The sequence below is a fragment of the Amphiura filiformis genome, chromosome 8 (assembly GCF_039555335.1).
Source record: "Amphiura filiformis chromosome 8, Afil_fr2py, whole genome shotgun sequence".
In the NCBI taxonomy this organism is placed as follows: domain Eukaryota; kingdom Metazoa; phylum Echinodermata; class Ophiuroidea; order Amphilepidida; family Amphiuridae; genus Amphiura; species Amphiura filiformis.
In genome coordinates this window covers 69,322,509-69,347,372 of record NC_092635.1, presented here as the reverse complement: position 1 = coordinate 69,347,372, position 24,864 = coordinate 69,322,509, and the positions used below count along the sequence as shown (strand labels likewise).

Here is a 24,864-nt window from a genome sequence, read left to right as displayed (position 1 = left end):
AACCACACCAGGGTTGATTTAATGGTAAAAAAAAGTTAGAAAGAAGGCTGATGTGCCTATTTTTTGTGATAGCTGTACTTTGTGGATGGTTTTCTTATTATCTAAGTATAAAAAGATTACATTTGTCACAATTCTGAAATTTGAGGCACATTTTTTGTTCTTCTTCGCCAGATGACGTCACTACATAGAATCAGTGTGCTGTAAGATTGACAGGATGTACGTAGTTTTCGACGCGTCACTGCGAAAAATCAAGCCGCTTACCTACCCAATATTTGTTGGTTTTATGGTAGAAAATATCATAAACAATAGGTAAAATGGTGTTTTGAATGAACCAGGGAGGTTTAACAATGAGAAAACGACCAATTCCTCCATACCTTTTAACACATAAATGAATAGGAACTCTATTTGGTGGTGTGGAACCTGTAGAGTCCACACCACCAAATCACACCACCAAGGTAAATGGCCGATAAAAAAATCAGTGTTTTTATTGTGAGAACCACACCAGGGTTGATTTAATGGGAAAAAAAAGTTAGAAAGAAGGCTGATGTGCCTATTTTTTTGTGATAGCTGTACTTTGTGGATGGTTTTCTTATTATCTAAGTATAAAAAGATTACATTTGTCACAATTCTGAAATTTGAGGCACGTTTTTTGTTCTTCTTCGCCAGATGACGTCACTACATAGAATCAGTGTGCTGTAAGATTGACAGGATGTACGTAGTTTTCGACGCGTCACTGCGAAAAAAATCAAGCCGCTTACCTACCCAATATTTGTTGGTTTTATGGTAGAAAATATCATAAACAATAGGTAAAATGGTGTTTTGAATGAACCAGGGAGGTTTAACAATGAGAAAACGACCAATTCCTCCATACCTTTTAACACATAAATGAATAGGAACTCTATTTGGTGGTGTGGAACCACATGGAAGACTATTTAGAGAGTGGCCGATTTTGGCTTATCTTTAACACACAAGGAAGAACAGTCTGCTGGCAATAAATTGCTGGGTCTAACTCATTTTTTGATATAAAATTGGGAGTTTGGCCCTTCTTCCAAATAGGTATTCAAATTATTTTTCAATTTTGGGCCCTTGCCGATATAAGTGGCCTCCATGAGCGACAAACCAAGACGGTAGATTTACCATAGCATTACGCATGGTGCCATTTTGAATCGGTAATCTTTGGTCTGCACACAAAGTCAACCAACTAAAGCCATAACATAATCCCAACACAACTACCCATTTGATTGGCGCATCCCCATATGCCGCATATATGTGCATCATCAGGCTTTTCTGCTTTTAGTACATCCTCCAATCTTTGTTTGTTGACATTTTGACATGTATGCTTTTTAATTATGGAAAATAAATCGATATGATGATGATGAATGTCCTAAGGTTAAAGTTCGCATTAGGATTAGGGTTATTATGCTGGTTTCATACTTTTTGCCGCTAGCCGCATGATGAAGTGTACTTTTCTGCAAGCGGAGCGGCACACCTCTGAGTGGTAGCGGCATGACTCTGAAAGCCACTCTTGCCGCTCAGCACCGCTCCAAAATCGTATTTTGTTCTCATACGTCAGAGCGGCACCGCTCCGAGTTGATTTAAATTCAACTCCTAGCGGTGCTGCCGCCGCGGCAAAGCGGTGGAGTGATCGATATATCGGCTTGCCACTGGTCACCACTAGCGTTTCTGGTGCGACTGCGGAGTGAAGTAAAATCATCTTCAGAGCGGCAAGCGGCAGGAAAGTATGAAACCAGCATTAGAGGTAATGTTAGCCTGATGGCATCACTTACTATGATGACATTTCCACATAGCAGTAAACTGGCACTCCTTGTGAGATGTGAGCAGAAATGAACCAATGCTGGTCTGCATTCTGGTAAGCCACTTAACACAAGCACTTGAGGTCTAAATGTCTTCACATGAGCTGGGATATTGTTCAGCTTATGTGTTGCAGATAAAGCTTGTTTGTAGATGTAGGCCTGAGTTGATGAACCCCAATTAATTTCTACAAAAAACAAAAAACAGATGTATATAATAGCTGACCACTTCTAGTCATACCTTAGCATCAATCATAGATTGAATACACTACAATCTTACAGGTGCGAGTGATCAGCATGATGTGAACATTCTACAGAATTACGATGCAGGCCTTTATCCATGTTCTTTGATAACCTATGTGCATTACAATGCAGTGAATGGGCAATACATTCAAAAATAGTGCAAACCCATTGCAATGGTAATTAATCCTGTTCCATCACTACTTCTACAGACAAATAGCCCACTTTTTTTGCTTATTCAAACTGTGAAATTAATCTGCAAAAAAACCCACAAAAACACTCACACAATTCTGGTGGATCCATAATAGTGATACTACCCTATAATCTGAATGTAGCGAAACTACAATTCTCCCGACAAATATTTCTACATATTACTTTTTTCCAGATCTATCTTATCAGGTTTAGTATATCTGCCATACATATACGAGGGTTATTATTCAAGGCTGCCACCTTACCAGGTTTAGCATATTTGACATACACACTTACCAGGTTTAGTATGTTTGACATACATATACAATGATGTGACAAGCGCTATGGTATCCAAGGCTGCCACCTTACCAGGTTTAGCATATTTGACATACACACTTACCAGGTTTAGTATGTTTGACATACATATACAATGATGTGACAAGCGCTATGGTAACCAAGGCTGCCACCTTACCAGGTTTAGCATATTTGACATACACACTTACCAGGTTTAGTATGTTTGACATACATATACAATGATGTGACAAGTGCTATGGTAACCAAGGCTGCCACCTTACCAGGTTTAGCATATTTGACATACACACTTACCAGGTTTAGTATGTTTGACATACATATACAATGATGTGACAAGCGCTATGGTATCCAAGGCTGCCACCTTACCAGGTTTAGCATATTTGACATACACACTTACCAGGTTTAGTATGTTTGACATACATATACAATGATGTGACAAGCGCTATGGTAACCAAGGCTGCCACCTTACCAGGTTTAGCATATTTGACATACACACTTACCAGGTTTAGTATGTTTGACATACATATACAATGATGTGACAAGCGCTATGGTAACCAAGGCTGCCACCTTACCAGGTTTAGCATATTTGACATACACACTTACCAGGTTTAGTATGTTTGACATACATATACAATGATGTGACAAGCGCTATGGTAACCAAGGCTGCCACCTTACCAGGTTTAGCATATTTGACATACACACTTACCAGGTTTAGTATGTTTGACATACATATACAATGATGTGACAAGCGCTATGGTAACCACGGCTGCCCACCAATTGATTAGAAACATAACACCAACACACATTGTAGCAGACACAAGAGCTACCCACATGTTGTAGTATTTGAAGGCAGGTCGCCAACCTGAAGACAGAGAGAAAAAAAGGAAGAAAATTAATGGATTTTAAGAGTTTTGACAACAGGTTAGAAGGCATTTCTTTTTTCTGTGCCATATCTGCCTTATAGCATGTTATGTTTCCAGTGCATTAATGTTCAAAATATTTTTTATTCCCCTTGTACATTGATATATGAATTACACATAAGCATCATTTACTTTATCTTGTGAGCTAGTGGGTAATATTTATATGGTTTGATGTACAACTTTATGATGCGTGTACCTTTTTTCAAACATTAAAAAAAAAAAAAAAAAAAAATTATAAAAAAAAAACATTCCCAATCCCACCACTCCCTACCCTACTCTTTCCAACATTGCAAAATAGCTTTACCTGGCGATTTTGCAAGTGACGCTGAGAAACAAGAGAAGTTGATGAGTGCGTAGGACATCAGGAAGAAGTTGGATATGAGTGGTGCAATGGCATTCAGCTCACCTGAAAAATAGATAACAAAAGTCAAATTAGATCACTATTAAGCAACTGAGAAAAAATGGCAGAAACATAAATATTTGAACAAGTTCATGTGGAAGGTTAGAAAAAAACATTTTTTTTTTACAATTCCAATTTCTTTTTGTACAATTCCAAGAAAAATGTAGTGATGTTTCACCCTTTACGACGGTTCCTGTTGCCAATCAAAGAAAACAATCAGATGTGATGGGTTGCCAGTCTGATGAAACCACTAATGTAGTGGTGAATCCTCACTTAAAATGTGAGTTTATCATCTTCATTTTTATTGGAATTGTACAAAAAGAACTATGTTAACAACAGAAACATCACTATTCAAGAAAGTAGCACATAAACCACTTTGGAATGCATTTCCCCCTCCCTCATAATAAGTTTTTAACCCTTACTGAACCAGATATCACTGAATCTCACTATGAAAACCACTGCTCGTGCACGCATTGCATGTGACTTGATGACGCAATCAGCCTAAGTCATATATACCCGGGGCAACGTCACCTGTGTGGCTACATGCTGGGGATCTTCTGCGTGGCATGCGAGGGGTCCGAGGTTCGAATCCCGGGGTTGCCAAGTGACTTCTTTCTTCATCTTCTCTCCTTTTTCGTTTCTTCTTTCCCTTCCGATAGCATAAACACCTTGTGTTCAGTTAGGGTTAATTCATGAACATGGTAGTCTACTTACCAATTGCAATGAATGCTACAGCAATAACAAACGCTAACACAAAGGCTCGTTTTGGATCATCGGAAGGACCAACTCCTTTTGCAAAGAATTCTGTTTTAGGGAAGATCTTATCCTTGCACAGTGCCTAGATTTATCAGGAAAAAAAACCAAGAGTAATGTTGTTACATTTTTAAACATAGAAACCAATCTTGTAATGAAATGTTGATACATCTAATGCACTCCCTCTTACGGGGCTTGTGCATTAGACGCATCAACATCACAGTATGTGTGCATTATTTTGTACAATTTTACACTCAACAAGAGATACTAATTTATTAACCTATAATTAAGCTCAGAGATAAAACACAATCTTGCATTTCTCGCCGTTAATCTTGCTTTTTAGTGCTTTTCTGGCACATCCAACCAACATTACAAGTAATATTCTTTATTTACTACACAAGTCATTCAGTATATTGACCTTTTAAGCTGATTTATGAAGAAATATTTGTGTATTTCCGGCCCCTCCTGCATCAGGTCTGCTCATGCAATGCAATGGCTAAATTGAGTCATTAGAGGGCTTTTTTTTAAATTAATTTTTTTTTTCCGTCAATTTTGGGGCATAAATCTCACATTTTCTCGCAATTTGCAGTTGAAATCTCCAATTTTTTGTAAAAAAATGTATTTTTTCTGCTAGCCTACCTATAATTAAGGACCAGGTAAAGAATTCATAGACAAACACCAGAGCTAAATCAGTTAAAATCATGCTTCAGAGCTAATTCAGTTAAAATAATGCTTTCTAAAATCCCTCTTTCTATACTTTCTACACACGACTTACCTGAAATACTTTTGGAGCACTAACAAGACTAGCCAAGGCAGATGAGAGTGTAGCAGCAAATATACCTGCATATACTATAGGTCCATACGCTGATATCAACTCAGCAACCTGTAACAATATCAACATATTGGGTTAGTCCAGTAGAAATCTATACACCCTGTATGGAAGACATTATCTTAATCTTCCACACAGGGGGTGTAGACTTTAAATGGAATCACCCATTCAGGTAACACAATTTGAAATACATACTCCCTGTGTGAAAGAATAATAAGTCTTTAATTCAATGGGGGTGGTGGATTTCAATTCGCTGGCGTAGTGCACGTTAGAATATGACCGTCGCTAGGTCAACTGGCTCACGCTTTCTTTGTTACAAACCACTGATTGAAATGATCACAACACAAAGCCTATGGCATATCATAATTTGCAGCAGATGTATTAGCTTGGAGCAGTAGTCAATGGTTACTAACATGCACTACAACACCGAATTGGAAAAGCCTATTCTGTTATTAAGATGTCTGAAGGATATGCATAATTCACAGGTCTTCATTTAAAGGAGCATGATCGTTCCATCACTCCTACAGGATACCAAAACACAAAATCAGGAATTTTGAGTGCTTCAAAAATTTCAGAATTCAAATCAAAATCCAATAGAAATTTAATTTGTAGACTTGCATCTACAAGAAAAAAAAATCCTAGGAGCATTATCAGCCTCTAAACCTCTTTTGTTTGGTTACAAAGAGAGCTATGTATTGAGCCAATCAGAGCTGTGGTAAGAATAATTGGTAGAGCTGAAGAGAATTAAGCTTAAAATTGCCAAGAGATCTAAAAGCTCCATTCTGAATGGCTACTCCGATGATGATATAATGTAATTAACCAATTAGAGACACTGTAAGAAAGGCAGTAGAGTCCATGGGGTTAAATAAACTTACCCCAAAGTCATTTAGAAGCCCATATTCACATGTTACGTCTTTGCATGCTGAAGTTAAGTTGCCAGCAAGTAGATCATCAAGACTCCCTGTCGTTTCTCTTGTTAAACAAGCTCCAATCAGAATAGCTAACCCTGCATACACTGCTGATGTTATGGCAATAGCTAACAGAGTACCTTTGGGGATAGCTTCTTGTGCATCCTGCATAAAGCAAATTGATAATATATGCAAATTATTACATTAATATTCATTATTACAAAAATATTTATGGCCTACAACAATACTGACAACGTATGTAACTTATCTCATTAATATTCATTAATATACAGATACTCTGATACAAAAGTAAATAGTATCAAAACTTGAATTTTCTTTGAATTAACAAAAGAAATTAGAACCAAGAGTACTGACTCCGCCACGTTTGTGTGTCACTCACAGAGGGCAAAATTACTTCGCCATGTGCATGATAAACTTTGATTTGAAGTTGTGCTTCTTTGCATTGCGTGAGTAGTGCATTGTGCCGATAATGCGCGCTAAGTGTTACGAGCGCAAATCTTAGTAATGCTCAAGCTTAAAAACACAAATTTTCAATGGATATCTTGCTTTTGCAGGTAACTGCCATAGGTATAATAGTTTGGTATCCATGCATGACAAACCAATAGGTGGATTAACCATAGCATTCTGAATTGGCTCTCTTTGGATAGTAGTCAGTTTCAGACCTGTACTCAACTGGGAAATTGTGTCAACTTTATATTTGATACTGATTTTAGCTTACATGGGTCAAGTGAACTTGTTAGAAAATGAAAATTAACAATATAAATGTGCCCAAAAGGTCCCCGAGGGTCACAGGGGTAATGGTATAATTTTTAAATGCTCAAAATTAATTCAAAAGTATCTCAAAATGTTCCTCCTGATACAAGGACAAAAAAAGTCAATCATTTCATTACTCTGAAATGTTTAATTTTGGAGATACGAACAAGTCAAAGGTCAACAACCTTTTGCACGGGGTCAAATTTTTCAACATCCGCCAATCGGGTCAAAATACATATCAAATTCTTCCTCTCGATGGAAAGATTCATTACTAACATCTTCACCTGACCCATACAAGCTAAAATCAATATCAAATACAAAGTGGACACCATTTCCCACTTGAGTACAGGTCTGACTCTGACTGTGGTGAGGCTTGTGGATCAACGTCTAGGCGTTGTGCCTGTGCATAGCGCACTATAAATCACTGCGCTTTAAAAAAAAAATCTGTAATCTCTTTTGAAATTACCTACTTTTAAATCTCCTGAGATATTTGCTCCTGCTAAGATACCAGTTGCTGCTGGGAAGAAGATGGAAAAACACGAGAAAAACGTTTCTCCTCTGAAGTCTGGTCCAATGTTTGTAACAAAAGTTGGTCCTGTAATAAGACATATTGTAACAATCATCTCTCTGCAATTTAGATTTGGTGGGTTTTTTGAAGACTATAATGTCAATGCAAAGCTTACAAGTTCTTAGTACAGTATTCGTTCCATTAAATGCCCTTGCCCTATTCAGTGCCCATCTGGTGACTTATCAAATTGCAACACAGTCATGATATCATTCGGCTATTTCAGTTGAAATCCATACACCCCCTATGGAAGACATTACCTTAATCATCCACGCAGGGGGTATGGTCTTTAAATGGAGTCACCCATTCATATTTGAAATCTACAACCCCCTGTTTGGACGATTTAAGGTAATGTCTTCCATAGGGGGTGTATGGATTTCAACTGGAATTGCCTAATGGTATAGTTTGATATTTAATGTAAACAAGGGAAAAAATTAGTGTCCACCATGAATAACTTATTTAAGTGCACTGGGCACTAAATGAAATTAATAGTCATGAACATTGATTTGGCTAACCACTGCACACAAACTTGTTTAAAAACTATAACTAATTAGATGAACTGTATAATGAAATTGTCAAATCACCTCAAAAAGAACAGGGTGTTAATGATGAATTCTTAGTAAGAACATTTTGCGCATTAGAATTTTTTTTCTTTTACAAAGAAAAAAAACCCAAAACCGGAAAAAAAAAATCGCAAAACATAATATGAAACAGTACTGGAGTAAACATTTACACATCACACAACAAACAAGCGCAATGAAAAACTACTGGAGAAAACATCACATATTTTTTTTAATCTGCAGGTTGAAAGGGGATCATAAATATTCTTGAATATGAAGAAATACAATTTTTTTTGTGTGTCAGAGGTGTTTTTTTTCTTTTTGAAGACATGGATTATAAAAAAAAAATGAAAATAAAAAACCACATTTCGCATTTGACTTTTTGACCTGCTACAAGAAACAAACATGTTTTGTCTGGCCTAAGTTTTTAGTACCATATTCGTTCCATTAAATGCCCTTGCCCAATCATTAGGCTTCAGGTAACCACAACTGAAATCTACAACCCCCTGTGTGGACGATTATATCTTCCATTGGGGGTGTATGGATTTCAACTGGAATTGCCTATTTATGGTGCAGTTTGATATAGAATGTAAACAATGGAAAAAATAAGTGCCCACCACTTATTTAAGTGCACTGGGCACTAAATGGAATGAATACAGTCACATTGATTTGGCTAAACACTGCACACAAACTTGTTTAAAAACTACAACTAATTAGATGAACTGTATAATGAAATTGTCAAATCACCTCAAAAACAACAGGGTGTTAATGATGAACTCATAGTAATAACATTTAGTGCAAAACAAACCAGCCTTTTTGTCTACTCCCTATTCCAGAAACCTGCAGCACTAATTTTCGGGTTAAAAAACATTATCCTGTATTGATGTTTATCCTTAGTTCTAACTGGCAATAAAAGTAAAAATTGTATATGTATCTAATTTTTGGTAATAAAGGCCAAAAACATGCATATTTAGGGTGGTTTTTTTGTATGCTGTGACAATCAAGCAACAGACTTGTACGAAGACTAATTACAGGTTATGCATTCTAATTCTTGGAAACATATTTTCTAATATCTTTTATAACCAATTATTAAAATTGTGAGCAAACTCATAGCCTATATTCAAAATTTTAAAAGCTTAGACTTGTTCTAAGTCTTTGAATGTTGTGACTGCAATTGTAAGAAAACATGAAAAATTACCCTCTAATTGCACAAATATTACAATTAGACTTTTATTGCCAGTATCATCTTCTTCTTCTTAAGTACGTCAACAGGGCGGCTTTATTATTATGCCACATTTCGTCAACCTAGTGTTTAGTATCTAACTTAGAACTAACTAAAGGATTAGGATTTAACTATGTATCATTTAGCAAAATGGGAAAATGGTTTTTTTAATGCAACAAAATTAGTGCTCTTTTTTCTGGAATAGGGAGTAGATCAATTTTTTTTCCTAATTTGTTCTTGTCACCAGTACCCGGTAATTAAATTTCTATGCAACAGTTAAATACCTAGATTCTGGTTTTTTTTACCGGAAGTCAGTTTGACCAAAATTCCGACCCACAATACAATATGCGTATTGAATAACAAAGCTGTATTTATTGTTATGCAATATGCCTATTACCAGTCGGAGGGCCATCATGCGCGTTTTCCGTTAAAGGTCAAATTATTAACGGACGCGACCTTGGCAAAAATGACCGTCGCACTCTTGGGTATGCTTTTGTGCCTTTCCCGCGGAAAATTGCGATTTGAAATGTATCGTATTATGTGTAGCCAATCATCTTGGGCAATTAACAAATAAGTTTTATTAGAAAATATCTTCACAATTCTCTACTTGATTTCCATTTTGTCTACTTTTGTCGTTAGAATTCGTGATTTTTGCGTTTGCCTTTCCTTTCAAATTTATTGTCGGTGCGAAGGACTTCTAACCCGGATATTTTCTGTCTTAACGCTTTAATCATTCTAATTTTTAGCCAGACAAGTAATTTCAACCTTTATCTATCGATTAGTCTTTGTCCCAAATTTTGAACTTAAAATTCTAAATTGTTATAATAGTTTAAATTGGTTACCCAGATTAGGCCCATCGACGAAAATTAAGTAAACAACTTCATAACAATACCAAGCGTGACTTGACACCATGAACGAGTACACGCTGCGTGACTTTGTTATGCGCCTAAGCGCCCATTCATCTGCTGCGTCAGTGAAATACGCCAAGCACTTAACACTGCTCGCATGAACCTTCTCAATGCTGTTGTCGCATGGCCTACTGTTTACTGGTATTTTTCCGCCTTGTAAAATACCCTTTTCATCCCGGCAGGTTTTTGTCTTAACCAACCAAAATCTTGATTTTTTAATCTGAGGATAATAAGCCATGTTTCTAATCATATGCAAATTCCTGATTTATGAACTCGCACCATTTTTAAAATAACGCAGTTTTTCTTACTCTTTTATCTCAATTCATGACAAAAATTTGTGTTTATGTGCCCATATCATATTCCTCGCAGTTACGGTATTTTTTGTGAACATATATGGAATGTTGAAAGCCTTTCTTGTAGTTATATATAAAATATATAGCTATTAGGAGTTGTAGAGAGAAATTTGGAAGCTTTTAAAACTGCAACCCAAATCAAGCAAATTTAAATTTTCGTTGTGTGCGTATTCATAGCGTACAGTTTAATAATAGCGCGTCAAAGTTGAATGGCCCTCCAACTGTTACCATGTGAGAAGGATTTGTGGTCAAACTGACTTGCAGTAGAGAAACCCAGCATCCACGTATTGTGAATCAACTATTTCAACATACCACTAAAACACAAAAACCGCTTTTGTAAAGCAATAAATAGCGTAAATTAAATTTTTGCACAACAATCAATTCAAATGTACAGACACACATGTGAAGGATCAGAGGATGGTTTAAGCACTTCTCAAAATTTAGGGATTCAACCATGTTTCCAAAGAAATGATACAAGTATACAGTAAGCCAAAGAATTAAGGTACCAGTTATGTTCACCCCCTGTATATCTTAAACAAAGATAGATATGTCATAATTGGAATCAGCAGCCAATAGCTGCATCTTTTAGCTCGAATTAAAGACCGCATTTGTTGAAATTGTTCAAGAAATAAAGACACAAGAGAACTAGTGCGGTGCTTCCATTGATTAGCACGTTAAAACTAGCGTTGTGCTTTCATTGATTAGAACACGAAAGTGCAACTTTTGATTTCGTTTCTTCATTAGGTTTTAGATCACCATTTCTTTAATTCTCAACCAAATTCAACAAATAAGGTCTTAAATTTTAATTTTTGTTTTAATTTTGATATATTTGTTTTTACTTAGGATATACAAGGGTGAACACAACTGGTACCTTAATTATTTGGCTTACTGTATAGTATAAAACAAGGAGAGACTACAAGAAAACCATACTTAGTCATACTTTGGATCACCTCAAGTTCAGTAGCAATGTCAATGCTATTTCATTGCAATTGCATTGTATGTATGCTTGTATGCTCTACACAATTAACTTAAGGGATGGGGTATGAACGTTTGGACAGTATTTATTTTGGGACATTAGAGCATCAGACATATCGAATTGCATTCTGAATACGAAGAATGTCATTCTGATATCAAATAATTTTGATTTTTGAAATTCGCAATTTAATACACATTTTATGGCAAATCATTAAAATTGATATTTTTGATATTTAACAGTACTTGAAGTAAACTTTATAAATCTGATGATTTATACTTCAAGTGTATGTAGGTGGGATGAAAAACCGACGATCAATTGAAAATTTTGACCTTTCGTATTGAAGATATGGATTTTTTCCCAAAACACCAAACAAAATTAAGTCTTTTTGGGAAAAAAATCCATATCTTCGCTATGAAAGGTCAAAATTTTCAATTGATCGTCGGCTTTTCCTCCTAGCTACATACACTTTAAGAATATATCATTAGATTTATATAATTTACTTTAGGACTGTTATATATCAAAAATTTGAAAAATATCAAATTTTTATAATTTGTCATAAAATTTGTATTATATTGTGATTTTAAAAAATGAAAATTATTTGATATCAGAAAGACATGCTTCAGATTCAGAATGCAATTCGATAGGTCTGATGTGCTCTCATGTCCCACAAAAATACTGTCAAAACGCTCATTCCAGTTCCCTTAACACACACAATTTGTATATTGCAACCAGTGGCATACCCAGGTGGCATACGCACCTAATTCACTACCAAACTTGAAGTGAACCAAACTATAAAAGTGAAAAGGAAGATACGAAGGTTGACTGGTACAAAAAGGACAAAAACAAACCAAACAAGACAAGACATGACAAAACATTTTGACCACAGGACAAACATTTAAGTAGCAAATGCAGAAACCGAAGAAACCATGGGGTGAGCAGGAAACATGGTGCCAGAGTTTCAGGGATGAAAGAAAAAGAAGAGTACAAAACTTGAGGTGAACACATCAACATATAATAATTCTAATATGTAATAATACTATCACCATTCATATCATGAAAAATGAAATGATTTATGATGACTTTACCTTCATTCATGTAGCCTTACGTAGCATACATACAAAATTTGAATGAGGAAAAGGAATGCAGATAAAAAAAAGAAGAAAATTATTATAAAAGCATTTAGTATCCATCTAATGCTGCAATTTAAAAATGTACACTTGAAGAATAAATTATGATCATGGTCACATTTCTTTAACAGTTTATAACTTTATATGTTTTGGAAAATGTCTAAATATATAGTGAGCTTCTCAAAAGATACAGATATCACGCTTCTAAGAAGAAGATGATCAGCTCACATCTAGTAGTTATTGTTGGTTTTTTTTTGCACTAAGGCTAAGGCGCAATAGGTCATTCCCCTAATGGTAACAAAAAGAAAGTATTTTTAAATGGTATTTTTAAAAACCCCAATTAAAATGGGGGGGGCACGGTGGTGCAGCAGTCTAAGACTTTGAATCATAATTACAAGGTAGCTTGAGGTAGTGGGTTCCAATCCCCACAGCATCAACAAGTTGAGTACCTAGGCAATGCTTTCACCCATATTGCCTCTCTCCACCCAGGTCTACAAATGGGTACCGGCTATATGCAATGCCGGGAAAGTAACACACTCCCTTTGGAGGAGATGTAGCAAACCTCTTGCAGCAATCATTACATGGAGGAGTCTAGCCCAATCGCTGCAAAAGAGAGATGGGCGTCCGGCCTGTGAACACAGGTTCATCCTCTTTACCGCTTTTAAACTATATAGGGCTATACTCTGCTGAATTGATATTGAACCTGATATTATGAAATATATTCTCCTCAATTTGGCTTATTAATTTCATCATATAGTTCTGAGTGTTTTATAATTCTTCAGTTTTGTTGTTGCATCAAATGCAATTGTGCCGCATCATTTTAAAAATCGAAACAGAGAACTGAAACTTATTGAGCAATTACATTTGAAACTCATACAGCCCCTATAGAAGAAATGACCATAATCTCTTACAGAGGGAGTGTAGATTTCAAATGGACTCACCCATTCAGATAAGCACATTTGTGACCATACACGGCGAAACCAATGGAAAGTCACAATATTGAGTTTCCTAGATTACCGTAAAATTCCGTCTACAAGCATATATATGCCTCTAAACGAGGTTTTTTTGACACAAGAGACAAGAGGCAGACACTCTCAACAAAAACGTTATTTGGAGTTTGACCAACTATATTACTGATAAAGGCGGCTGTACAAACATGTATATTTGTAAGACCAATCTATTGCAATGTTTTTGAGAAGGGTATTGGCCTTTCATATCTTTCGTTAAAAAAAAACCCTCATTTAGAGGCATATATGCTTCTAGACGGAATTCTACGGTATATAACAGTGGAAATCTCCATAATACAAACTTTGAATTGCTTAGGAAATAGGAGCTCAAAAGCCCAATTTTCCTCTTGAAATTCATTTGTTTTCTTTTGATTCACCGTATTTCGTCGAATAAATGCCCCCGGGGGCGTTACATTTTCCCAAGGGGGGGCGTTTATTAGAGGTCATTTTTAGCACGACAATTCCCGTTAAAATCATTAAAAGCTTAAAAGTCACGCTAAAATGACGAACTATGACCTTTTGACACTGACTTTTGGTTCACTTCCGGGTTCGGATGCAGATTTTCGCCATTTATTGCTGCTATTATTGACCATGTGAGCAACTTGGTAAGCTTACTACACAAGATAGCATGGAAATATCGGAATTTTTTTAACATCTTGGTTTATTTGAGGGGGGCGACTATTCAACGAAATACGGTATATAAGTTTTGTTGATCAATATCTTTACACTGGGTTCGTGGTGGATGGTCACATTTGAAATTCACACTCCCTGTGTAGAAGATTAAAGTCATGTCTTCCATAGGGGGGAATGAATTTCAACTGGAATAGCCCATTATTAACACTCACCTTCAAATCCCACAAATCCCTGTGCTTCCTGTGCATTTGATGGTGGTATCAACATACCTATGATCATGTTGGCCATAGAAATGAGGAGAATGACTAGTAAACCTATCTGGGCCTGTCATGGCAAAATAAAACAGAAATCACTATGATGTAATAGCATGGAATCTCGAAGATAACTTAATTGAATGTTTTGAACACAGGGTTTGCAGGTTTTTGCTGCAGGTGAAAAAAAAACATGGTTTTGACAGCATTTTTTTCCACTTCCCAAGTTCTTGCAGACAAATGTTACCTTAAATTAATAATACCCCTACCCCTATCATACTAGATACTGGCTGCCAACAATACTACTAATACCACCCAAATTAAGAGGTTGTTGAGCTCTATCATTTGATACTAAGTTTGTCCTTGTGCCACATGTAGTTTTTGAGTTGCGGACAATTTTTCTAGGTCACGCTGCCCCCGACCCGCCGTAACGAGCAAACTTTGTGCTGCAACTGAATAACGCCATTAAGGGTACGATTTTGAGATGCTTGGACGGGTATGGGCAGCACTTCTGTATGGGAGAAACTCCCCACCCCTTTGGGTTATTGTCAACTCACCTTGGCCTCCCATGACATCCCCACTAATGTTACACCTAGCAATAAAACCACTGTAATTTCACCAATGATTCGGACATCATTACTTGGATCCACCATTGATACACCATGATCCTGTTCAGAATATAAAATATGTTCATTATAATTATGATACAAAGTTAGCAATGAATAAAACAGAGTAAAAAAACAAGTATGTTGGTTTACACAGTTAGTGATGCAAGGTGTACGTACACTGGCTTGTTCGGTTAGTGTTGCAAGAGGAATTCTGGATTGTACTGTATGTGTAGTTCACCCTCTATGGAAGACATGACTTTAATCTCCCCACACACAGGGATGTAGAATTGTAGATTTCCAAATAATGGTGTCATCCATTCTGGTAACCCATTTGAAATTCACACTCCCTGTGTAGTAGATTATGGTCATGTCTTCCATAGGGGGTGTATGGATTTAAACTGGAATAGCCAAATGGTCTCATCTCCATTTGCAGTTAACTAATCTCCATCACACAATCAAAGTGACCTCAACTTGTAAAGTATGAGTTTGTACCACAGCAGCTGATAGGTGTATCCCATCATGCTCTGCAGTACCAAAGTAGAACTACACATGCCATAGAAAGTGTACACAAAATTCTTCACTTCAACTTTCAATTACTCACTTATATCAGAGGAGCTTAGGCTTTTGTTTGAAAAAATATGATCTCTAAAGTATTGTGAAACTATCCATAGCTCTCAATATCTAAGCGGCTCTTGTTTATATTTTGTATGTATTTGCTATGGAGCAAGCAGATAGACTGCAATGCATGATGGGATACTCCCTTCAGCTGCTGTGAGTTTGTACCCAAAGGTCATTGTGTACTTGAGGCTATATAACTGCACCTTGATTGATGAGCATGTTCAGTATGATATTCTTACCACCATAATGTCCCTGACAGTTTCAGCAAAACCAACCACGTACATAGCCACTGCTATTGCATTAGCAAGGGAGAATATCAGACCAATAGATCCACCAAATTCAGGACCAAGACTACGAGAAATCATGTAATATGCTCCGCCTGAAGAAGAATAAAACATATTTAAAAGAAAAATTAGATTGTTTGTAGCTTGCCATGCAGACTACTTATACACTAGATCTCTAACCACCCATCCCTGACCATAGCATTAGGTGAAGCCACATATCCATGTTGATTTTGACAGGCTGACAGGGTGTTGCTATATGTGGAGATATAGAAGGCCATGAATGCATACATGTATATACAACAAGTGCATGATTTTTGCGCCATAAGTACCCGCATTAAACAAGTTGTTTAAAAGTGTGTGTAGATGCCTAATGTCTGAAAAGAGGACACACTTATTTGATTTAGTTGCTAAAACAACCACATTCCGGACTGGTCACAATCATCAATGGACAAAACTCAAATCACTTCTCTTGTTGGCAGAATTCAAATTGGCGACAGAGTATTCCAAGCTGCTGCACCGGCACTGTGGAACTGCCTCCCACGTAACATCAGGGAGGCACGCTCAATCACAAGCTTCAAGAAACTCTTAAAATCTCATTACCGTACTGACGCGAGTATAGTCCCACCTTCGAGTAAAGTCCCACCCCCAAATTTTTGAAAAAAATAATTTTTTTTTTAAAGTTATTTATTTTTTCGGCTTTGGAGTGTCCCAGGACCTAAACCTAATCATCCATGGTTGACCTAAAAAAAAAATTTTTTTTTAAATTTCAAGATGTTTTGTATTTTTAATATGAAAATTGATACTTTGTATTCATGTCATACTCTATTAATGATTTCAAAATGCATTCAAATTCAATGCATTTTGAAATCATTAATAGACTATGACATGAATACAAATTATCAATTTTCATATTAAAAATACAAAACATCTTGAATTTTTTTTTTTTTTAGGTCAACCATGAATGATCCTAGCATTTAGGTCTAGGTCCAGGGACACTACAAAACCGAAAAAATAAAAAACTTTTTTTTTTGAAATTGAGTATAGTCCCACCCCCAATTTTGAAAAATGTTCACCCAAAACGGGTGGGACTATACTCACCAGTCACGGATATTATGCTTATTAATTTTGTGCTTTGTTTATTATTCTGTATGTTCTTGACATTCACTGATATGCACCTTGATCTTTATGTAAAAGGCGCTATATAAATCTTGTATTAATGTATAATGCATGGGTCTTTTTCAAAATTGTTGCTATGCAGTATTGACTTCACTATGTGCAACGAAATTGATGGTTTAAATACTAATATCTATGATATCTTTACTAAATTCTTAAAATATAATTTACACATTTGTTTAAAACTATTCTTTTCAGTATTTTTTTAAAATATTTTTGATGTTATTGAATGTGACTGAAATTTACAATCAAATCTAATCTTAAACAACTAGAATAATTTTAGCAATCTGGTTGGCTTATCCTTGTATCTGAGCTGTGTGCTATCAGGCAACAGAAATGAATTGACCAAAACTGGTCCAGCAATTGAGTCTTTTCACAACAAAACGCAAAATACCATGCAGGAACATTCCTGTTGTGTAACGTGCTACGCCCTGGATGTAGTGGCAATCACATGATTTGTCATGTTTAATGGATTCACTAAGTTTGTGATTTGTACAAAACAAATTGAACTTTGAAAATTGTCATAAAAAAGAGGATGTTAATAACATCCAAACATGATTTTAATATAATCTGTGTAATTACAACAAAGTATTGTTTCTCATCTATCACAGGAGATAGAATTGTTTTAAGTGAAAGTTGTTCCATTTAAAATAATAGAATCTCCCATGTGCTATCAGGTGAAAGACATACAACTGGGCTTTTATTAAAATTAAAATTAAAAAATATTATTGGTTGAAACCACATATATTTCAAAGAAATAAAGAAAACCAAGGTCTCCTTAAAGGAAACAAATAATTATAATTATATTTCCTGCAGAGCTCACCATTTACCTATACATATAATATGAAAAAAATACAGTTTTAACAGAAACTTGCATAACTACAGTGACCTTGTTTTCTCCCATTTGTTGCACTTTCAATTATATCTTGTAATAACTTCCTATAGTGTCTGTTAATAGTTCAATAGAATAGCTAGCTCTAAGGTCACACTTAGTTCAGCAGTCCTGTCTTGCCAACATTTTTAGCATGTTCTTGAAAAAAATAGAACATTTTCAAAATAAAAATGGTCAGACGTGCATTGAGTAAAGACTACATGTCTCGGCCTAAATGAAGAAGCATACAGATATTCTCGCAGGCTGCATCATTAACATTTTCATGAGGCGATGAATTTGCAGAACTTTGTAGATTTTTATTCTTACTTAGTGGGTGTGGTTCAGCTTTTAAGCTCTAACTTTCAGAGGGAAATTTAATGCATTTTTGTCAAAGAATAAATGTTTTGCATGATTTAGTAATATTTGGTGCTGTTTTTCTTACCTACGGTTTCATTTCATAGTACGCAATTTATGGTTTGATTTACTACAAACCAGCAACAAGCAGACTATATAGCAGACGACTTCATCACTTCAGCAAGCAGGGCACTATATCCTTATTATTCATTGGGTTTGATACCTCAACATCCCTCTCACTCATGAGGAACTGGTGGACATATTGAGGGGATAGATAATAACTTGAGTTAACAGTCAGTATAAACCAGTTTTACTTACCACCTTTGACCTCCCCATTGGTACAGATAGCTGACATTGAAAGCGATGTGAGTGTTGTAACAACCGTTGACATCAATACAATGACTACAGTGTAGACTGTAAATAAAACACAAGAAATTATTCTGAGACTTGCAATGTCTATTCTATATTATATTACTTTATGAAGAAACGAAATACCATAAAATTTGAATTAAGAACATCCCAAGAATTTGACAAGAAAATCGTAATGTTTAAATGTCTGACTTGCTGTGGCTGACCAGGTTCAATATGTTTGCATTGTAAAAAACAACAGATTATGGGGTTGCTTCCTATTTGTTGAGATGTCTTAAGTGGTAACAATTTTGGGCTATTCTATTTAAAATCCACACACCCACTGTGGAAGATTACACTGCCATCTCAATTCCAATAAAAATAAATAAAATAAATAAATAAAATAAATAAATTTCAGCTTTTATATATAGTAATTTTGCTGCCATTATCACAATCAGATCGCATCAATTAGGCATTGTGCTGCTGAACTGGCACAAACCTATCCGCACCTAGATTGTAACAACCACCAATTATCTGGGCAGCTCAACAAATTCCATTGGGTGAAAGAAGTTTTTGATAACCAAACAACTAATCACTGATTTTTGAAAGCAGGAGGAAACTGGAGATCCCCTACAAAACCTGCGAGAGCGAGCATGGAATCAGGATAAACCACATGTACACAAGTCTTTGGGTCATGCCGGGGCTTGAACCCGGGACCTCAGTGGTGCAAGGCGAGGGAACAACCACTGTGCCAACTCGCTCTCCTGATTACACCATATGTTCAAATCAGCTGGAAATGTTTGCTAGTAATTTTATTAAATTCATGTTTTTATCAAATCCTGTCTGATTTTACACAATTTGGCCACATATTGCTGCTGCCTTTTAAAAAGGCTGCAGAGTATGGAAGAAATGATCTTCTGTGGATCAGTTAGATAGTTAGTGCTTACCTATTCCTGCTTGTCCTACAATCCATGTTAGTCGTAGAAACAGCATCACACCCCAGATATTTAGTAAACAACGCACCTGTCAAGGGAAGAGATAATAAGAAAGGCTCATAATGATCTTACATTTCGTCACCCTCATAACCAAACTGCCTAAGTCATTATTACATGTTCTTATTTGCAAATTTGAATTTTCAGCCGCATTCTTCATTAACTTGTGGAATACATCTCTTTTGATGTATTCCACAAGTTAATGAAGAATGCAGATGGAAATTCGATTAATTATGGGTTTATTACTCAGAAAATCAAAATTGCAAATGAGAAACATGTAATAATGACTTAGGCAGTTTGGTTATGAGGGAGACGATTTGTGAAGATTATCATTAAACCAGGTAGTATTAAGTACATGAGACTAGTATAAATTACTATACTATGAACTTATTAAACTATGTAATCAGATCTTCCCTGAATAACATGTTATGACGATCTCATTATATAAGGAATATTCCTGACACTATCATAGATTCCAATTGGTTTCATTGTGTTTGAGAAAGGTCCGAGGGTTTTGGACCTCAACCATGCAAGTTATAACATGGATGTTATAACATGGATGTTACTTGCTCTTTAGTCTAGAAGAAATTTGAGCCCTGTATTTAAAGTGAAATCTCTTTTAATCAAAACTTGCATTCATTTAGTAACAACAGATGAAGATCAGAGTTGGGCGACTAGTCTAAGTCGCCAATAGTCGTTAGTCGCGACTATCTACGACTATTGAAAACCAAAAGTCGTCAAACGCAAATAAATTAAAATGTTACAAAATCATGTTAGATATCCGCATCAAAACCAACCAAATACTTACATATAAACTGTGAAAATGTGATAAAAACGTTAGTCATTGTCTTACCAATAGTAACACTATACAAACAAGTAATCAAAAAGTTCGTAAATCATCATTAAAATGGTCTTGTTGACTTGTTATTGTAAATTTGCTCCAAACTTTCACCCGATTTTTTGGTCCAATTCTGACCACAGATAGTCGCGACTATAGTCGTAGTCGTGACTATTTGCTGCCGACTAGTCGACTAGGAAAAAAGTGATAGTCGCCCAACTCTAATGAAGATCACAGGCCACAAAATTGAAAACTATCTACATCAAATCTGTAAACATGGAGGAGAATCTGTTGCCCTAAAAAGATTGGGAACCACACAAATGAGACTAACCCCACCTTCAATCAGGACAAGGGCCAAGAACTTTCCAAGATTTATTAATCTGTTCACTAACAATTGCAGCACCATCATCAGCAGTAAACAGAGATGATTATCAATTGTCATTCCATCTCAAACCATTGAGAACAAAGTAGTTACTAGAACCAAATTTAGTGAGTGCTGATGAGGACTTGTTGTTAACCTTGCTTTACGCATGTTTCTTACCAGTACACCTTTGATCCATCCAAATTTCTCTACTTCAACTGCATCTTTCTTCTCACCAGCTTCCACGTCCACATCCACCTCATTTTCAAGCGTCTCATGTTGAATTTCCTAAAGGTAAACACAATAGAGACAATTAGATCTAGAAACACTGAAAAAAGGGTTTTTTTATTATTTTTATGGATTACAATGTGACACTTACACAAACGGCTTTTAATTTTGAAGGAAATCATCTCAAGATATCTTTAATGCCCATATCACATGCACTTGCAGAGTATGGTTACAAAATCGCTAGTAATCAAATGCTGGTAGCGTTTTCACAATAGCTACCAACGTTCAATCATGGCTTGTGAGGTAGCGACAATGTTGACCATTTAAGTCAACTGGTTGTAATTTGACACTAGGGTATGCTAGTGACTTATCGACCATATATCGGCAATCGGTTTTTCGATAAGCAATGGAAGTTACATCACAATTGCTTATACTAGCAATTTCAATTGAATGAACACAGCTTTCAACAGCTGTACATGTACACGAACATCGCATATTTCAAACTACAATGCGAACACCCGACCTTGGATACATACTAACCCAATCACGAGTGTGTTGGCGCGATAGCATGGTTGGATTCACTTCCATGTTACACACGCACACTCGCACAGTCACACACACCGGCGTACATCACGCAGTGTACACACAAAAATTGTCACCCTATGTCAGGCTGTGTTCATTCATTTGAAATTTTGAAGTACTGTAGTATGATATGGCCTGTAGAATGGGCTATTCCAGTTAAAATCCACACTCCCCCTGTGGAAGATTTTGGAAATATATTCCACAAGGGGAGTGTGTTTTTCAAATATAATTGGTCAAGGTTATTCATTATGAAACCCATACTCCCCCATATTATGGCTTTACCTATATCTTTCACAACAGGAGTAAGTATTTCAAATGGAAGTTATGCAATTGTCTATTCCATTCAAAACTCATATGCCCTCTGTGGAAGACATTAGCTAAATCTTCCACAGGGGTAGTGTGGATTTTAAATGGAATAGCCCAATACTGTGATAGTGGACATTTTTGTGTGATTTATTTTGCACATGTTACACAACTGTCGTCAAATTTGTGATTTTAAGCTTCCTTACAAAGACTGATATGCAAAAAAGGATATAGACACTCATGCATTGCTATTTTTGCAGGAACTCAGCTAGCTTTGAGCAGGACAAAAATATGCAAATTTCAATTTTACACAACCCTACCATTAACCATTTTAACATTCATAGAATCAGAACTGTACACATGTGTATTCATCGTACTTTACATGTCCCAACTGAAGACCTATATGGTATTGTGATACAGTATTGGAAAGAATTTTCTCATTTTTATTGTCTGTTGTTTGTGTATGTTTGCCTGTCAGCCGGGGCACTTTGTATCTAAGTACACAAGTGGCAAGGGATTTTGGAAATTTTGCCCTTTGAAACTTCACTGACACAAAATTGCTTTTACATGCAGACAGCAGAAGCACGATCAAAGAAAACACAACAAAATGGTACTCAGTATTATAATACATTATGCTGTTGTTGGGTTCATACAGATTGGGAAGAACTGAAAAATGCTACTGCGGAGTGACAACTGACAGAAAACACACAGTCAATTTATACTAGATTTACTTTCAAATAATCACAATTTAAACTTACAATTGAAGCTAATTGCAATGCTTGACTACTGCATGCAAATCACAGCAACATACTATAATGTACATTTTAATAATATGTAAGTAGGGACATAACATAATATGTAATAAACCTTCAATGATACTATCATTTAAATCATGTACATGTATAACAATTCTTGTGATTGTTCTTCTACTGTAAAGTTCTTCTGCTATTTAAAACATCCACTCCCTACCCGACACTAATAAACCCACACGGTAGCAAAGAATACTTCCCAATCATTCTTCTAGGCATTAACCCTAACACTACCCGTGTTTTTTTTGCTATCGGAAGGGAAAGAAGAAACGAAAAAGGAGAGAAGATGAGGAGAAAAGTCACTTGGCACCCCCGGGATTCGAGCCTGGGACCCCTCGCATGCCACGCAGAAGATCCCAGCATGTAGCCACACAGGTGACGTTGGCCCGGCCAACGATTCCCTGGGTATATATGACTTTGGCTGATTGTGTCATCAAGTCATGTGGAATGCATGTACACAGAGTGGTTTTAATACTGATAGTGAGCCCTAGTTGGGTTAGGGTTAACCAATTATACACTGGTAAATAAGTAATTTAAAATGTATATCTTTGATATCATGGGAAAACATTCACACAGTGGCCTAACACTGAGAGGGATAGGGGACCACACCCACTTTTGTCCACCGTCATAGGCAATTAAATTAATTTTGAAGGATTTCAGGGTTTGTTCATAGACCCTATAGGGGTCTGTTCCTGAGTGTTTTAAACACTCATGGATTGTTCCTGAGTGTTTTAAACGCCAGTTTGGCTAAAGTAAGGGCAATCAAGACTTTGGCCACTCACCATTCCTGCAATTATTATCTACTTTTAAATAAATTTGTTTACAATGAATGAATTTGAGAAATCTAGTTTTAGAAATCAACATGTTTCTATTTTTTCCATTTGAAAGGGCAAGCTGTGTCAACACATAGAAGCACTTAATCAATTTCCTTTTTTTATATCTACTACTACTACAACTATCAATTTCCTCCTGTCACTAGTGAGTTCCTACTGGCTTGTCAATGGTCAAAACTCATAAACTACAAGTGAAGGATTTCACAGCTTTTAGGCAACACTCCACTTTTTTTCTGCATTCCCAGTTTTGTCCAACTAAATGATACATATTAAAGCCATAATGTGTGATTTGCTCCACAGCAATGCCCAAATACTTTTTGCATGATTGTAATGCCCATTGGTGTACTCAAATACCATGTGAAAGATTAAGCCTTAAGTGCTTTAATTATAGTAAAATTTAAGTTTTTATATGTATATTAAATCCGGAAATCTCTGGTTTAGAGTTCACTGATTGAGTGATGGCTAAATACATCGCGTGCCTGTGTATTAGTGATTCAGTGACATATAAACTGAGTGTATATTGTTATTCGTCTTATGTCTTGACATATAAACTGTGTGCATATCGCTATTCATTTTACATCTTGTTTGTACATCCCAGCTGTGTGAAGCTCCGCCAATAATCATGATAATAATATGATCGGAGAACTAACACCAACTATAGGCGTTGGAATGAAATAGCAATTTTCTTCATTTTTACCTATTTATTTGGCTCGAAATTAAAAGGGGACAATGTGATCAGTGAATAGGAATCTATTCTAAAGCATATCACACAATTTATATTGCTTTAAGCAAAAACCAATTTTTTTCAAGGGAGTGTTTTGAATGGTCTACTTGGTCAAATTAATTCCATAATTTTCTGGAGCTGAAGTATGCCACAGATACATAAATGTAATTTGGCTTCAAGGGCTTGCTTACATTTACCTG

At 36.0% G+C, this 24,864-nt stretch overlaps 1 protein-coding gene across 1 annotated transcript in view; it reads right to left on the bottom strand.

The window, feature by feature from the left end:
- The window catches only part of LOC140159689 (solute carrier family 12 member 1-like), a 72,212-nt gene that overhangs the window by 16,613 nt on the left and 30,735 nt on the right, over positions 1-24,864 (bottom strand). Inside the window, exons 4-16 of the mRNA XM_072183184.1 lie at positions 21,366-21,473; positions 19,942-20,017; positions 18,965-19,060; positions 16,204-16,343; positions 15,296-15,406; positions 14,700-14,811; positions 7,607-7,731; positions 6,330-6,527; positions 5,401-5,508; positions 4,587-4,710; positions 3,777-3,878; positions 3,259-3,414; positions 1,788-1,999 (exon numbers count right to left, since the gene is read on the bottom strand). Of these exons, the coding sequence (XP_072039285.1) occupies positions 1,788-1,999; positions 3,259-3,414; positions 3,777-3,878; positions 4,587-4,710; positions 5,401-5,508; positions 6,330-6,527; positions 7,607-7,731; positions 14,700-14,811; positions 15,296-15,406; positions 16,204-16,343; positions 18,965-19,060; positions 19,942-20,017; positions 21,366-21,473 (1,668 nt within the window). The remainder of the gene's footprint in view (positions 1-1,787; positions 2,000-3,258; positions 3,415-3,776; positions 3,879-4,586; positions 4,711-5,400; positions 5,509-6,329; positions 6,528-7,606; positions 7,732-14,699; positions 14,812-15,295; positions 15,407-16,203; positions 16,344-18,964; positions 19,061-19,941; positions 20,018-21,365; positions 21,474-24,864) is intronic.